The sequence below is a fragment of the Anser anser genome, assembly GCF_964211835.1.
Source record: "Anser anser genome assembly, chromosome: 4".
In the NCBI taxonomy this organism is placed as follows: Eukaryota; Metazoa; Chordata; class Aves; order Anseriformes; family Anatidae; genus Anser; species Anser anser.
The window spans coordinates 76595123-76613123 of NC_139724.1; the positions used below are offsets into that span (position 1 = coordinate 76595123).

The 18001-nt window shown below is 43.6% G+C and overlaps 1 protein-coding gene across 1 annotated transcript in view; it reads left to right on the forward strand.

The window, feature by feature from the left end:
• Window positions 1-18001, forward strand: part of ATRN (attractin) — a 151017-nt gene that overhangs the window by 112798 nt on the left and 20218 nt on the right. The window contains exon 26 of the mRNA XM_083834774.1: window positions 5121-5199. Within this exon, the coding sequence (XP_083690900.1) occupies window positions 5121-5199 (79 nt within the window). The remainder of the gene's footprint in view (window positions 1-5120; window positions 5200-18001) is intronic.

The window sequence follows — 18001 nt, forward strand, 5'->3', positions numbered from 1 at the left end:
TTCCTTCAGCATTTTGTGTTTGCTCCAATTATTCTGAGCTTTAACGCGTTGAGTAGTTGAAAATGTGTCCTACAACTCTCCAGCACATTAAAAGTTTCTTTTGGATAGCACTTAAATAGCTTCCAATTTATCAAAATAATTTGGGATGTGTTTCTAGTAATCACTGCAGTGCTTTCTGAAATTATTAACCGACCTATATATGTTAAAGCATATTAGTATTCGAGCTGCTGTATATTTTGGCATTTAAAACTGCCATTTTTACTAGCAGCTCTGATGTTGATAAACATTGTAGGAGAGTTTAATAATTGGGCCCTAATATGCCAGATGGATTTTCTTCTCTCTTAGTGAGAATGCATCATTTCACAGTGCTGATGAAGTTTTTCCAGCCATTTAAAAATACAAGTATGCTTGTTTGGAGAGTTTTACGGGTACCTGGAGTGGGGAAAATATCCTTTCTGCTAAGGAAAGGAGCTTAAGAATGAGGTATAAAACCAGACAAGGTGGTTAAGTTCACATTTTTGTATCAGGGTGGAAATAACCTATGGCATAAAGAGTGCGGGAGGCTTACTAGCGAACGATTAATGCATTTGTTGAGGCCAACTGACGGGAGATTACTTACAACCATCACTCATTTATTATACTTAAGTAATTCTTAATTATTTATTAAATTAATAAGCTATTTATCAAATTGAAAACTCTCCATAAAATACTAATGTAATTTCTCCCTAGATTGCAGTGTTTATGCTACGTAAGGGATATTTATAGCTCTGTAGGCCGATGAAAGCTGAATTTGGCTGAATCCAACCCATATGATTTCAAATTTCAGCCCATATGATTTTCAAATTGCCCTGGGATGAAAAAAAAATCTCCAAGAGTCTTAGATGTCTCTAGATGGCTCCTTTTCCTTCCAATCTGGTTTCACATTGGAGTTTTTTGGTGTCATCTTTTTAGGTTGCTGAATATGCTGCTTGGCCTCTTACCTGACATTGTAGAGATGCCTGCAGACTGCACTGGGATTTTATGAGCCCAAGAACATTTCTGTCCCCTTTACCGTTTTTTTCAGAGCCATGGATGAGAAGAAATGATACAAAAGCGTTGTTTGAGATGGGAGGAGATGTAGGGAGAAGACTTGAATGAACAGTGAATTTCAGGGATGAAGGAGGCTCTTGGTAGGCAGTTATTTTTGGAGAAGAAAGAAACAGAAGAAGGTAAAGCAAGTCCTGCAGCAAGGTTTTTTTTAAAGCCATTTTTAAATGGATCTATATTCATGGCTGATAGAGAGAGTGTTGAGGCTGTTCAAGAGAAAGCAGGGCAGAGCACGGCGTTGGACTGGGACTGCCAACTGTAGGCTTCCACTCCAAATCGTTTTCCAACGCAGCTCTTGTTCCACCCAGCTGTTTCCGTCCACCCCTTCCATATTTACCCAGTTGCCTTCAGAGAGAAGATCTGGGAAAAAGCTGGTTTCAAGCTACTGACAAGAGGGACGGGTCTTTTTAACTTGTTTCAGGATGGTTTAGGCTGAGAAAAGGCAGCAGATAGATCTTGACTTGACTCTACCCCTGGGGTCCTTCCAGCAGATGATGTAGTGCAGCGCGGCGAGCAGGCGCTGTGCTTTATTTCTCCCCGAGTGTTGCCAAGGGGAGGTTGTGCAAGGGGGGAAATATATTTCCGTAGTGGTTTTATGGCTTTTGTGGGTATTTGCTGCCTCCTTGTGACAGTACAAAGATGCATGGTGCAGTTCCTCTGAAATACAGGCCACTGTGGTGAGCATTTTAGAAGGAGTGTTTATTGGTCTTTAATTGTTAATTTCTCTCTGTGCTTTCTTCAGAAGGTCTTGGCTGGGATGCCAGAAGCAAGGCAAGTGGCAAACCAGTGAAAGACTCTGGCATGTACAATCGCATGAAATACACATTTCCTAAAGGGAATTTAATATGAGGATAAAGACAATCCTCTGAATTCTCCACTCTCTGGCTTTTTTCTCCAAGGGAATAAATTAATGCGGAGAGAGTTGTGTGTTTACAGCTTGCCGAGGTCACATTTCTCCTAAAGAAGAGCCGTCCTCATGGGAGTTCAGTCGGTTTTGAAGTGTATTTTCAGTTTGGTGTGCCTGTTCCTAGTCTGATAGATGGAAGGGAATGGAGCCCATACATCTTGTAGCAGCCACCCACAGAACGGTGGAGATCTCATTCACTGTGCTGACTGTGCGTGGCACACAACAGCCCGGGTTTATTTGTATGCTCAGCCTCCTGAGAAACTCCTCCTGAAGGTAAATCTGGCTGAAACGGGTCTTTATAGCACAGTGCTGTTGGACTGGCAAAGCATCTGGCTCTTTCCCTCTGCCCTTTGGACTTCCATCTCATTTCCTTAAATAAAGAGGTAGCGAGGAGGTAAAAACAGGATACGCCATGGCGGTAGCTGTTGCCTGTAAGCTGCATCTAAAACGTTTTACCCTGAGATGAAATTGTTGCTTGAGTCATGATGCGAGTGCCATCGCCTGGCAGGCGTCGCCCTTCGGTGTCGTGTTGGCAGCCTGTCATGGGGCTCCTGCAGGAGCTTGAATATTGACATTTTTGTGGTCAGATTAAACATGCAGCCAGGACACTTCTCCCTGCTGCCTTGAAGATTTTGTTTTATCTCCCCCCTTCCCTTGCACGCTGATGCTAAATTTTTTCTGCAAACAAAACAGACAAAAGACGAAAGGTTTAGCTTGTGGTCCTAGCTGTGCTAGCTCGGCTTGGATGCATTTGGGATTTTTGTTCTGCGGGGAGCACTGGCTTTGGGCCTCAGAGATAAAGCAAATGTTTCACCTCAGAAAGAGTAAGTCCCTTTGTGGAAAAGGGAGTTTATAAGAAGAGGAAAGCTTACCAAAGCCATTGAGTCAGTGCGGTGGCGTTCACGCTGCGGGGAGCTAACAGGAGTCCCAAGACAAATGTGGGTACTCAAAATTTTTGTTAGTCCATCATTCACTTCTGCCTGTTGAAGTGTGGTATGAGTGGAAATCCATCTAGTCTAAGTGTGACCTTGTCCAGGAGAGAAATACTATTTCCTGGTGGCGCAGACAGTCTGCTCTTGCATTTAATGCAGCAGTAGGGAGCTTCAGGAAAGAAAAGGAAAGCTGAAGGTATGACATCCTTAATCATCAGTAATGCATGTTTTCTTCTTCACCGAAATAGCAATTAAAGATTTAATGTGTGTGCTTTAGTGGATGGCACATTGTTCTTTACTACAAAGCTCGACGGTAATCCAGTACCTCTCAAAAGGGAAAATAAAATAATCATTGAAAGTGCTTGTCTAAACTGTTTGTATTTGCAGAAAAATGACCATGCTTTTACAGTGAACAAATGTCAGATTTTAATATTTAGATAAAGTGTCAGGGAAGTGATTTGGAATATGTATCTCGAAATGAAAAAGGCCAAACTAATCTCTCCATGATCCTGCTTAAATTTATGAAGAAATAGGCACCGCAGGAGTCTTTAGAAGCTGTGCAGACATTTTAATGCTGAAGTCACACAGGTGCCAATTTTTTTAATTTCATATAGTATATGATAGGAAGACGTACCTCTGTATATATCCAAGCCTGAAAAATAAAAGCACAGTGCCTACAGGCTGCCCCGTGAGCGCTCGGTGCCTGATCACATGCAGTTTTCATAATATATAGGCTACGGATAATGATGTGTAATCAGGAGCAGGCCCTCCTTTCTCATCTCAGGGAACAGCTCTTGCTGTCTGTCCTTTTTTAGTGATTAATAACGCTGCCAAGCCTTTGCACTGCTCTCTGCTAAAGAATTGGCCGTCGGAGAGTGGGACTCCTGGTTGCTCGAAGGACGAGGCGTGCAGTTCCTTGCAGCTCATCTAAGGCAAACACTTAAGAAGGGGTGAAAATGGAAATGGTGGGGCACAATACCATCAGTCATCATCGGTTGTGGTATTTCAATCAGGGGCACATCCAGAGGAGGTCACCGGGGTTGCGGTACATGGGTATGGAAGAGCATGCTGGAAGCCGCGGGGTTGTTCGGAAATAGGAGGCTTGGAGATCTGCGAACTGGGTGGACGCTTGGAAGCAGAGCTTTGTTTTTTGTTGAAGGCAGGGAGCACTGAGTGGTCTTTTGGCTGCAGCAGCCCTTCTCGTGTGTCAGTGGTCTCCGCTGGGAGCCCCAGAAGGGTGAGAGCTGAACCTCGCCAACACGCTCAGCGGTTCCTGGTCAACAGAAATCCCCCTTCAGACACTCAGAGCACTGCAGCTGGCGTAAATGGTGCACTTGAAGAAGTAAATCATCTGTTCGGGTTAATCTTCCTATAAGCACACTCTCAAGTACACATAAAGAGCATGAGGAGGAGACTTCTGGAGACTTTTTCTCTTCCCCATCAGTGTGGTACTTGAGAAGAGAGGCTTTTGCTGGGGTACAGTCATACAAAAGGATAAATTTTAATCTTAGCCAGTGTGCCTTGAAGTTGCTTGTTAAGTATTCAGTCCGATAAGATCATAATTGTCAATAGCAGGTTTTTATTATTATGATAACTGCTTTTTGTTAAATCTGCTTTTTTGCATTTTCCCTAGGAGTTGATAAACCTATTCATCCTTTTGTTCCTCTTTAGATTTAAGCAAAGCAATATAGATTTGGGGAAATCAAGAAATGCCTATAGTTCTGCAAGAGCCAGTTAAAAAGAATCCAACTACTATACACCTTATCTTATTTTTGTAATTTTGAAATGAAAAAAAAATCAATTTTCTCTGCCGCTTTCAAGGCTTTTCTTTTGTTGGGTTATCCTCTCACTTTAAATATTGCCAAAGATAGTAAATACTGGCTCTTCCAAAACGATTAAATCTTCCTGCCTTACTGTTCTGATTCCCTAGTGAAAATTGGTGGATGTCGTATAAGGAGGTCAAATAGGTAACTTTGGATCAATGTTTCTCTAAAAATAGATGTACATCGTTCCTCACCAGGTGTCATGAGCACTGAACTGTGCAAAGCATTTTGCACTGCTGTATTATCTTTCATCAAAGTACCTCTAAGTATTATGTGAACTTTTAGTCTAGTTTTTTGATTTGCTAGTTTTGCAGCTGCCGTTATGTTACGAACAAGGACAATAAGATATTTATTTTCTTTTCTCCTTTACAGTTGCTTCCTGTCTTTGCTCCTGGTGGCAGCTGTGGTTTGGAAGATTAAACAAAGTTGCTGGGCATCACGAAGAAGAGAGGTTAAAATGACAAATTCGAATGCTATCTCTTAAATGGCTTTTTTATAGTTCTCTTGTGTTTTTTCGTATATGCATAGTATTAACCTTCAGTTAAGGATAAGCTCCACTAATTTATAAATGCTTCTGTTTAGGCATTGATAATGGTGTCCTTTCTGTTACAGTTTCAGTGACAAATGATTCTATTTCCTGATGGTGCATTTTCTATGAAGCACAAAAAATAGGGGCAAATACCCTGTGTTCCCAGAACTCAGGTTCTAGACAGTATAAATACAAAACCACAGCAAATTAGGAGACTCTATTTGGATCCATTTTCAAAGAGGAAATATCTGTTGCAGTGCTAACCATATTAGCTCACACATTCTTCTTTTCACCTAGCTGTGGACCAGCTTCCTAACTTTCTTGTGTTTGCAGCATATAAAAAAATCATGCTATAACCCCCCCCAAATATTGTTCTTCCTTGATCATTCCTGGTGTATTTGGTGATTTTTTTTCACCACCATTTTTCCTTCTCAGCTGTCATTGCACATCACACCCTGAGCACTTAGGGGGATCAAGATAGGACAGCCAACAAGTTGTGGCTCAGTAACGTAAAGAATGTGTACTTCTTTCTCATTTTTAAGCACAAATTCAGAAATGAATAGTAGAGCGAGCCATGTTGGTAGAGAAGCAAGTCCTGTGTGCTGCAAGGCAGATGACCGTACCACATTGCTGGGGTTTTCATGCTGTGGCAGGCACTAAAGCCATGTAAGGCAGAGCCCTGTATCATGTGCAAATAAAGCCGAGGTTAGGCTGGGCTGAGCGTGGCTGGGATTATTTTTAGCTTTGCCTTGTGCTGTTTTCTTGTATGCAAAACGAGAGTAGCCAGAATTCATTCAAGTGACTCCATGTGCAATTTCTAAACATAGTTGTCTGTATCTTATCACCCAAGATGAGTTATCTTTCCCAAGGGGAGAAACACAACATACCCCAAAATCCAAAAGCAAGGAGTAAAATCTTCCCATTGCCATAACTTTACCTCCCAGCCGATCTGCTGGGATGAAGCTCTTGGCAGCTGCAAGCACCCATGTGCACAACTGTTTTATTCAAGGGCGTTTTGTTCGTACATAGTAGTTGATCAAGAAGATTCTGGGGATTAATTTCTATAGAAATGAAGTCCTGTGCAAGTGCCCGTTTCTTGCATATCTTCAGAAATCTGTATCTGGTTTTACTTTCCAATGCAATAGTGGGAATAGCATAAAATAACTCAATCTGTGGATCTTATTTCTTGTAAGAAAGCAGGATGATGTCTGATAACTCTTCTCCCCTTCTTGCTCTTTCTGCTTTAGATAATCTTGCTCTTACTAGTGAACTAAAATGCATAATCTAACCAGTGTCTTCAAACAGATAACCCTTCATCTTGGAAATAATCTAAGTCTTCAAGGCTTTTTATATTCTCTGAAGGTAGATAAATTTTGACTACCATGGCTATTATTTTCTTTCTCACTCTTGGCAAGAAAGTAAGATGGAGTCAGCATAATGTTTCCTGCTGGCTCCCGAGGTTAAATGTTATCAAGGAATGCGTGAGAAAAATAGATTGAGAAATAAATACTGTGCTTTTGAGCTCGGTTAAGATATTTTAACAGTGGCCGAAATAAAAAATTTCTCTATAAATTACTTCGAGTCTGATACGTGTTTTGAGAAAAAGATCTGGAGTGCTAACAGGGTACTGGCATGTTCTAGTTTATTTAAACTCGGTTTACATGTGTGGCTATTTGAGAGGCAGCTCACCAGTACGTTCTTTTCCTGGCAGATTCCTGTCTGGCACCATTATCTGTCTTGCTCCTTCTTTACATCCAGTCAATCTATCTTGCAGTTCATAGGTCTCCCTTATTGCATTCCTCTGTTGTTGGAAGTAGTTGTAAACTTGAGGAAACTTTTTAAATTTTTACCATGCCACCAATTAAAGAAAATAATAAAGACTGCCTCCAGAAATGAAAAAGATCTTTGACTTTTTGGTAGTATCTAAGACGATTTTATAGCTCACAGTGTTCTTTTAACACAGACTCTCGATAAATCCCAACAAGGCTCCCTTTAAACATTAGTAGTTAAAATAACAATTAACAGCAGTTAGCTACACTGCAAGTTTTAAGTGTACACAAGTTTGCCACTGTTCTAAGGATGGTCTTGAAGCATGTGAATTTTAGGTTTGCCGTTTCTCCTTCATTTGGAAGTGCCTGCTTTCCTTGTTCTGTTTACCCTTACAGGAACCTTTGGTTACAGAGTTTGCAGACTGGCATGGGGGAAACAAATTTTCGTAGAATCATCTGAATGGCTTGGGTTGGAAGGGACCTTAAAGACCATCCAGGTCCAACCCCCTGCTATGGGTAGGGACCGCTGCTCCCAGCCCCATCCAGCCTGGCCTTGGGCACTGCCAGGGATGCGGCAGCCACAGCTCCTCGAGGTGGCCTGGGCAGGGCCTCACCGCCCTCATAGCAAAGAGTTTCTGCTTTATATCTAACCTAAATCTGTCCTCTTTTAGTTTAAAACCATTCCCTCTTGTCCTATCACTCTCTGCCTGTGTAAAAAGTCGCTCTTCATCTCTTTTATAAGCCCCTTCAAGTATTGAAAGGCTGCAGTGAGATCTCGCTGGAGCCTTCTCCAGGCTGAACATCCCGAGCTCTCTCAGCCTTTCTTCCTAGGAGAGGTGCTCCAGCCCTCTGATCATCCTTCTCTCAGTGAGTTCTTCTCCCAGTCTGTACTCTCGTCTGTGATTGCCCTGACGTTCATGCAGCACCTGGCACTTGTTGAACCTCATTCAGTTCATGTAGACCCAATTCTCAAGCTTCTCCAGGTCCCTTTGGATGGCATCCCTTCCTTCTGGTGTACTGACTGCACCACTCAGCTTGCTGTCATCTGCAAACTTGGTGAGGGTGCACTTGATCACGTTGTCTATGTCATTGATAAAGATATTAAGCAGTCTGTCCCAAGATGGACCCCGAGGGACACCACTCATCATCACCTGTCTCCACCTGGACATAGAGCCATTGACCACAGCTCCCTCGTCAACTGATGCGGTCACTCCATCATAGAAGGCCACCAGATCGGTCAGGCACGATTTGCCCTTGGTGAAACTCTCGGATCACTTCCTTCCCTTGCACGTGCCTTGACATTGCTTCCAGGAGGATCTGTTTCATGATCTTTCTGGACACAGAGGTGAGGCTCACCGGTCTGTAGTTCCCTGGGTCCTCCTTTCTACCCTTTTTAAAAATGGGAGTGGTGTTTCCCTTTTTCCAGTCACCAGGGACTTTACCTGACTTCCAGGACTTTTCAAGTATGATGGAGTGTGGCTTGGCGACTACATCAACCAGTTCCCTCAGGACCCTGGGATGCGTGGCATCGGGCACCATAGGCTTCTACCTGTTCAGTTTTGTCAGGTGGTCCTGAACTTACTCTTCTCGTACAGTGGGAGGAACTTGGCTCCCCCAGCTCCTGCCTAGAGATTCAGGGACTCATTTTGTTTAATTACTTTTTTTTTCCTCCCTGCATAAAGTGCTGACACAGTTGGAGACCACCTCTTCCACCACCTCCTGCTATGCTACAATTTAGAGGCTGGCCAAAGGGAAAGGTGATTAAGCAGCAGTGGCAGGACACCCAATTCAGACAAGGTATTCTAAATTTTCTCTTAATATATATAGACTCGTAGACTCATTTTCATTGGAAAAGAGCTTCAAGATCACCAAGTCCAACTATCAGCCTGACCTGCTGAATCCTGTCACTAATAGATGTCCCTGAGTGCCACATACACCCATCTCTTGAACGCCTCCAGGGCTGGGCACTCCACCACTTCCCTGGGCAGCCCATTCCAATGCTTGATCACCCTCCCCATAAAGAAATTCTGTGTCATGTCCCATCTAAACCTCCCCTGGTGCAACTTGAGGGAGTTTCTTTGTGTCTGATTACTTGTCACCTGAGAAAAGAAACCAACACCCTCGTTGCTGCAACCTCCTTTCAGGTTGTTGTAGAGAGCAGTGAGGTCTCTTCTCAGTTTTCTCTTCTCCAGACTAAACAGCCCCAGTTCTCCCAGCTGAGCCTCATATGTCCTGTTTTCTGATCCCTTCACAAGCTTCATTGCTCTTCTCTCCACACAGTTGAGCAACTCAGCGGGGCCCAAAACTGAACCATGGTACTCGAGGTCTGGTCTCACGAGTGCCATGTACAAGGGGAAGGGGACAAGCACTTCCCCAGTCCTGCTGGCCATGCTATTTCTGATAGAAACCAGGATGTCATTGGCCTTCTTGTCCGCCTGGGCACACTGCTGGCTCATGTTCAGCCAGCTCTCATGTGTTGCCAGCTCTCATCCAGCACCCCCAGGTCCTTTTCTCCCAGGCAACTTTCCAGCCACTCTTCCCTGAGCCTATACTGCTGCATGGGGTGGTTAGGACCCAAGCTGAATGTTGTGCACTTGGACTCAGCCCACCTGTGAATCCTCTCCAGAACCCTCTGCAGACCCTTCATACTCTCAAGCAGATCTACACTCCTGCCCAACTTCATATCATCTGAGAAATCGCTAATGTTGCACTTAATTCTCTCATCCAGACCATTGATAGAAACGTGAAACAAAACTGTCCCCAAGACTGAGCCCTGGAAATGCTGCTGGTGACCAGCCCCCAGCTGGACTGAACCCCAATTTCTGTGACTCTTTGAGCCTGGTCAGCCAGCCAGTGCTTCACCCAGCAAACAGCACATCTGTCCAAGCCCCATGCAGGACAACACAGTGGGAAACGGCGTCAAATGCTTTATTAAAATCCACAAGGATAACATCCTTAGCATTCCTCTCTTCTATTAAGCTGGGCATCTTGTCGTAGAAGGAGATCGGGCTACTCGGGCAGGACCTGCCCTTCATAAGTCCGTGCTGGCTGCTTCTGATTGCTCAATTGTTCTGTATGTGCTGTGTGGTGCACTGCAGCCCTGGCAGGAAATAGTTCTCCAATTTTGACTGTATTTTTAGAAGTGGTCAAGTTACGTATACCCGCCTCCCATGGCTTGTGCCATAGTAATTTCGTGCTGCTTCTCTAATCTTAACCCTAAAGGAAGTAGAATATAATGAAATCTGAAGGTAATTCCCAACTATCAATCACTTCTGCTTCCAATATAAACATCGCTAGTGCCCAACTTCTTATCATAGTGCTGGGTGAAAAGTAGATAACTGAAGCTTAATCCAAGACATATATAGGGCAAAAAAAGAGTATTTTGAAAGATATAGTGGCCAAAATTAGTCCTGCAGTATTGCTTGGAAAATATGCTGGGAGAAGTTATACAGCTGTCTATGAGGTTAGTGGAACAGGGCAGGGAAAATTTATATCAGCATCATTTGGTTGCAACTACATTTGCGTTATTCCCTCCTGAGAAAGCGATGTACTACAAATCCAGAATCTGCTACAGGATCTTATAAAATATACAAGATTATCCTTACTTCTTTTTTTTTTTTTCCTTTCTGCAGCTAATCCTCTTTGACCAGCTGCTTGCACATGTCAGTGCTGATGTTCCTCAACCTCAACGGCTAAAAGGTCTTTTGGGTGGGCAAGCATAGCGTAGCAAATGTATAGTTCTGGGAAAATGAGTTTGGAGCGCTGAGCAAAAGTTCAGGTCTTGGAGAGTATAAAACCTGACCTGAAGTAAAAATGGGAACAAATTGTGTCTTATCAGGCAGGGAGGAGATGGGATAGTAAATTGTGCTCCTGTGAGCACCAAGTTTAAATATCTTCAGACATCTTAAAGAGGGAGAATGGAAATAAAAAGGCAGCTTTTATAGGAGGCTTAGGATGAAGTGAATGACATTAGGAAATAGGGATAGGATACCTTTCTATTTTGTCTCTGGAAAATGGCATGTTAAATGTATCAAGGTGTTCATAGAGAATAATGCACAAAGTAGGAGTGCAGCATTAGAAATGTAACATGCCCATCTGCTGTCTTGAATTTTCTGCCTATTGTTTCATCTTAGCAGCCAAATCTTATTCTCTTCACCCTCGGGCTGTTTTCTGCTGCTCCACTTTGGGCAAGAAATAGCTCCTGTTAACATTTCCAGCAAAAGGAGCGTGGAGAGCAACTTGGCCAACCCAGCGCAGCTGTCTGCGTGAGGGTCAGCTGTGTAGTTCTCCATGCCCCCCTGGGATGTGGTGGGAGCATCAACACCAAGCACACACAGAGATAACTAAATTTAGCTGTCTAGAGCCCAATTCCACCCTAAACGTACATAAAATGCTCTACATTTTGCCTCCTTTCTTGCCAAGACTATCCAGGACTGAACGTTTTTATTCTGTGTGCACTACCCAACATATTCAGGATGGGTTTCGTGTATTGATTTACTGCAGGGATTATCCTTCTTCCTGACTTCGTTCCTGAAACCTTTTGCACCCCAAGTGTCTTCAAAGTGTAGCAGTGCTTCTGTTTTCACTAGCATCCTCTGCTGTAACATCTGTGAACACTGAATGCCATTTAGGCAGACTGATTTCTGTATGCGTTTTCACAGCTAAGACTTTCCAGAGGATGTGCGCTGTGTGTTATTTATTGTCCTGCCTCTGTTGCAGTCTGCTTCCAGCTCTCATCTGTTAGCATTTCATTCATCTCATGTCTTGTCTAGTAGAGGGTGATTTAGGGTATCCTTTGTCAAAGAAAAGGATTCAGGATTGGAATATTTTCAAACTCTAACTGGAAATCAGGATCTTCATCACTGCCTAGACTTTCTGATATCAGCCCTGTGCTGGAACATGAAAAGGTCAGGCTATAAATATGCCTACATTGGGCAGTGGGCCACCACAGGCACTTTGTAGGGCATGTGAGAAACAAAATGCGCTGGTGATGAGCTTTGCTGCTGTATTCATCGAGCTCCCGGCAGCCGTTTGACTTGTGGACCGTCTTGTTCGATACCACCGACAGTGCTGTTCAGCGTCTGTCAGCTCGGAATAACACATGAACTCGGTGGTGGAGGCTGTAGATGAAACACAGATTGGAGGAATGAGGAATCGTGACAAGCAGATAACTTCTGCGGAGGTCTGGATTGCGTGGTCAGCACGCTCGGCTGTCTTAACTACGGCGTCAAATGTAACTCTGTATGCAGTATCTCTTTTTCAACAGTTGCAGGAGATTTACTTCCCAGATTATCAGTATCCTGGAAAATAGGCTGAAGTGATGGTGGTGGTGGTGATTTAACAGCTGCGTGTAAATTCCCAGTTCCTGCATTTATAAAGTAATAAACTAAGAGCATACAGTTCATATTTTCTGTAGCTGGTTGTTAGTGTAGCGTGTCCACTCTGGTTTCAGCAATAGCCTGGGTGTTGCAGATGGTTTGGAAAAACACTGCAACATTCATTTGTTATCTGAAAGATAAGTGAGAGACTAAAGTGTCAGAAATTACTCATTCCGTCCAAGGGAAAACATATTGAGATTTGATGATGCAAGTGTCTGTGAAAAAGAGTCATGGAAGAATCACAACGGGACGAGGCTCTTCTAAAATATCAGCCGAAGGCACAACACCCAGTATCTGCAACTGGGGATAAAAAAGTTGAAAGCTGCTTTGTTTTTCTACTGGGTTTAGTGGCAAGAGCAGCAACGCCAGCCATTTGTTTTGTCTGAAATCAGACTACGAGTGCTGTTGGAAGGATCTTTTCTGGGTCAATCCAAATCATGTGGTTGTGGAAACCACGTGGTGACACTCGGCGGCTCGTACTACCCAGGAGGTCAGATGAAATAATCGTAACTCTTTCTGCTACCCCCGAATTTAAAATCTATGAATGGGGACCAACTCACAGAGCCTGTAGGCTTTTTCCAAAATACAAGTGCTGGGTGCTCTCTGCAGCGATCTGTGCGTCTTTGGCCACCGACTGAAGGAAATAACAGCAGAGGGAAGAGATGCCCTGAAGAGGAAAACCAGCCCTAAATATGAATGTTGACAAGAGATTCCAGCTCAGGGGGAATTTGATGGTCTGGTTTTGTTTAAACGTGCTGCTGTCACTTCTGTGCCTAACTGAGCTCGTGTCCGGTTGAACTTGCAGATGGCCAGTTATGGATGGATTTGTAGCTGTAATGTGTCTGCGCTGGATGCCACCGTGTCACGGTGACAATCATATGCATGACAGCCCCCAGCCCAACACTTCTCATGTAGACTTCTTAGGTGTTGCTGCTAGAGATTTAAAAAAGAAGCTGGAATTGTTTTTAGTATGTCCTAAAAAAAGCTGGTGGACAGGATTTGGGATGGTGGTGTGATAGTCTAGCTTCAGGAGGGCTTAGCATCATTAAAAAACAAACAAAAACCCACAAAACAATTGTGTGTATATCGAATCTATTGCTATTTCAGACTCCGAGGTCTGTCTCTGATGATAGGAATCAGTGGTACAGGTATCTAATTTAGCGATTTGGAAAACTCGGGGAGAGAGGCAGTGTTGTGTAATTATGCTGGAAGAGCTCTAGTCAATCAAAGGTGTGCTCTGCTATGGTGTAATTATCTGGTGTTGGTGTACATCCCAGTCTGCACGGACTATATGCTTTTGGTCTTTTCAGAAGAAATGGTATCTTATTCTTATTAAAGGTCAGCTTTAATGTGCCCTCCTACTGGGCATGATTATGATAAATAACTTACTTATCTTAATCAGCCCTGGATTAAATATGTTCTGTTATTTCAGCATGAGGCAACTTCCCAGCAGCTTTGCTTTCTGGTTTGTTAGAGTTTTGAAGTGTGGAAATGCCTGTTGAGAAGCATTTGAACATTAATTCTCTCCTCCTCTCTCTTTCAACATAGCCTGCAAAGTCAGTTACAAAACTAATTAGCTAACATTAATATGTGCACTGCTCTAGGGGCTTAAAAACTTAATTTTCAGTGATGATGGAAGCGTCAAAGAAAATTGTTTGTTTGTTGACTTACATGGTAGTTAATGTAATTGTGGCTAAACGCTTTAAATCACTTACTTTTGAAACAATGTGGTCCTCTTCGCGGAATATTTATTTCTTACATCTTTTGTGCCTTTCCTGATGCCCCTTTTTATTTTGTAGGTAACTCCATTGATTTCTCCCCTTTCCCCCAAGGTTACTGAGGAACTATAACATAAAACAAAGGTTCCCACAATGAGATATATACAAAATAATGTATTTAAAATAAGCATTACTTCAAAATAACGCATGAGCACCTGTCGGTGCCAACTGCATAGAAGTGCAGCTCTGTCCTGCCGCTGTCGCCACCAGGATTGGCACCTTCTCCAAAGGCCCTTGGGAACCCCAGGAGGGGGAGATCCCCTTCGAATACGGGCTGTGGGAGCCCATGAGCTGCAATTTTGGGAGATGTCATTACAGGAAAGCTCTGGGACAGATTCTCAAGACAAGGTTTTCTAGGTTAGTCATGCAGCAGTGTCTGCAAATAGGTAGTTAATTTGGGACAAATGGGACAAGCCACTTTCTGAATTCAAATGAAGCCCGAGTTCCTACATGTTTTGGATGTCTGTAAGCACAAAAGCCTGTCTACCAGTCCACCCAGTCTGCCCAGTATGCTTTGGAAGGAAGGGAGCACAGTCTGTTCTCTGACCTCAACAAAGTCACCGTGACTTAGGGTGGCACGTCACCAGGTCAGAGTTAATGAGCCTCGCTGGGAGAATTTTGTTACCCTTTGCTTACGTATCCTCAGCGTACGCAGCGAGACCTTTTGGTGTTTGACTAGATTGCATTTTGCACATTGTGCAGAGCCTTGGAGGGAACGGGTAAGGGGACTGACTCAGTCGAGTAACTTTGCAGAACTGATGCAGTTAAAAAGGTTGGTCGGGAAGGAGGAGACAGCCTTGTTCTGCTTCTGCCACCCTCTGTTTAGCCTTGATCGGGAGGGGATGACCAGGGCTGCTAAATCTGCATTGGAGAATGGCACCTTCAGCATCCTGCATGGCAGAGCTGCACTTCTCAGCATGACGCAGGAAAATCCCAAATATCTTTTTCTGCCCCAATTCTCCTTTTTCTTCTAAATGTCTTAAACAACAGGAGTACAAATCAGTTTCTTTCCTTATCTTCTTCATCTGTTTCCTCTCTCCATGGTGCTTTCTTAAGACTTACTGCTGGTTGTGAGGTCTTTGGGTTTCAGCCCACTGGCCCATTTTATCTTTGCAATACAGAGAGGGTAACGGTTCAAAACACAACACAAATTTCAGGGTGCTCTGACTTTTGAAGCTGGCTGTGGACAGCCTGGAGGATATGGCTGCTGATTGTGCTTGTTCGTAACCAAGTGGAGCTTGATGTTTTCCACGGTGGGACAGAAATACAGCAGTAGAGATGCCTGTGGTTGTGCAGGAGGTCATCATTGCTTTAGCTCTGCAGCACCATCCCAGATTCATTGCAGCCTGGGAGGTTGTAATACGAATCCTTGAAGGAGGATCTTTAGTCGTACTTGTGTCAGCAAGGTTAAAGGACCAGGTAGCTTGCTCTGCTGAAATGTCTTCAGCAAAAGTGCCTCTGAAACCCAACTGGATGCACGGAGTAGCTGTACTGCTAAAAGCAACAAGCTATAGGTACCGAAGGTACAGAAGGCTCAGAGTTTCAGAAAGATTTGAAGGATTAGATCCACAAATTTGGGGGAAAATACAAAAACTATGAAAGAAACTATTGCTCTTTCCTGGATCCCATTTTTAAAGCCACCTCTTTCAACCACAGGATGGAGTATCGGTGCCACACGTTCCGCTGATAGCTCTGCAGCATTTTGTCCTGAGTCCTGAATCCGTCCTGTCTGCTGGAAATACTTTGCTTCCTTTCCCATGAGATCCTGCTTGCTGTGCTTTTACTCTCCCTTAAACCAAGAGCTCATGTGTGCCCGTTGTTCACTTTGCACACCCATGGGTTTTCCGTTCTGGAGCTTCCATTTTTTTTCCTTTCTCGGTTGAAAATTGAGATGAAACTCGTGTAAAAACCCGCCTTTGTTACAAGTTATAGATGGCTGGTTTGGATAGCTTTTAAAATCCATCCTTTATAAGGAGCAAATAAAATCCAACATGCGTGCCCGTCTTCTGGAAAACCTGGCATCCTTTCATGCCTGACAATACCGGAGCCCGATCCTGAAAGGTACCAGAGCCCTGTGCTCATAAAAGAGGCCCCGCAAGGGGCAATTGCTGAGATTGATGGTAGCAGGACAGTTATACAGAAACCAGTGACTGCTTTATTACTGTAAATAAAATGTTCAGGCTTTTCCTGTCAGAAAACACAGCACAGGTTATATTAGTCAATTAACCTGGTAACCCGGGTGGCTGTTTTTCTTTTGCATGAGAGGCTGTGCTGCCGTACAGAGGGAATGGTTTCCCTGCATCCTCGGGTGCAGTGCTCCAGTCAGTCACCCGCTTCATCGTGGATTAACTCCATGGGTATGAGCATAAAGGACTACTGGGATGAAGCTGCTCTTTCCATGAAAAAAATCCATGCAGATGAAAGTTGTACAGGTTCTCATTTTAAGTTTGTGCTTCCTTCAGTATTAAACGTCCACGGTGTGTTCCCGTACACGCTTTTTAATGTGTTTTTATTATAAGCCTGTCAAATGTTTTGCCTTTAAGATCCTCTTCAGACCAAGGTGATTGAAAAATATTCCCAGGTTGTCCTATTAATTGTATGATCTAGAAACCAAAGCTTTGCTTGGAAGTTTATTCAGGTTAATTATTCTAAAACTCAGAAAGCAAATGATCAGGAATGGTGGTGGGGCAGGTTAGGGGGTATCTTGACATTACCTGCTGCTGATTTCTAATGACATACTCCACGTCTTGACTAGGGAAGTGCCACAATTTCTCCTTTGCAACGTAACAACACATTTTAATTAAAATTTTGATACACCAAGCAAATATTGAAGGATCTATTCTTGCATAGGTTAAACACGCACAGCGTATGCCTTGGGGGAAAGAGTGACATTCTGGTTCCAGAGCAATTATTTCTCAAATTTGTTCTTAATTTTCAGGGAATTGGTTTTGTAACATGGCTTTTGCTGCACAAGAAAGCAGTGTTAGGGGAAGGATATTCTCCCTGAGGCTTTTGCTGCTTTGGTGACAGTCCGGACCTTTGGTTTTACCAGGTTTGGCCACCGTTGTGCTGAGCAGCGGCTGGCTTTGGGGCGGCCCTGAAACAGATGACTCTCCTTCTCCAGTTCAGAAAATGCAAGCGGGAATATTGCTGTCAGCACCGCTTTTCCCATTGCTCACTCGGAGGCAGCTCAGCTTTCGCAGCCCTGCCCGGGGTTTTATTTCCTGACGCTACTGTCGACTTCAATAGGAGTCATGTTGCCAAATTGCACATTTGCCTTAGTAAACTGAACTTCCTTCAAAAGAGCTAATAGCTTTCAGTTCGTAAGTCTCCTGGACATCTTCATCAGGACAGCCTGTTCTTTGGTTTTATAGCTATTAAACAAAGCGCTTTATGATAGCTGAAGGGGACAATTGCAGGAACAACAACCCAGCAATCTGTTTCACACTTGCTTTAGTCTGCAATCTGCTGGTGTGCTTTAAATATTCGAAAACTCCTCGACTTCTTTTACCCAAGTGTGAGGTCCGCACAAGTTTGCTTGCAAATACTTAGTACAGCTCCATTTGTGTGAATTTATTGGTTTTTTTCTTTTCAATTGTGACAGTATCTACAGTCTGCTCTGATGGGCCTTGCTTCTCTTGGTCTTCCAGAGACCAGTGTCCTCTTCTGCTGTGCTGCGTGTGTGCAACGCAGCATTCATGGGTCACCGCGGGCACGGTGCCTTCGGTGGTGGTTTCTTTAGTGCTATAAATGATCAGTTAGGGCTTGAAGCATCAAATCACCCAAGCTTAAAGGGGGA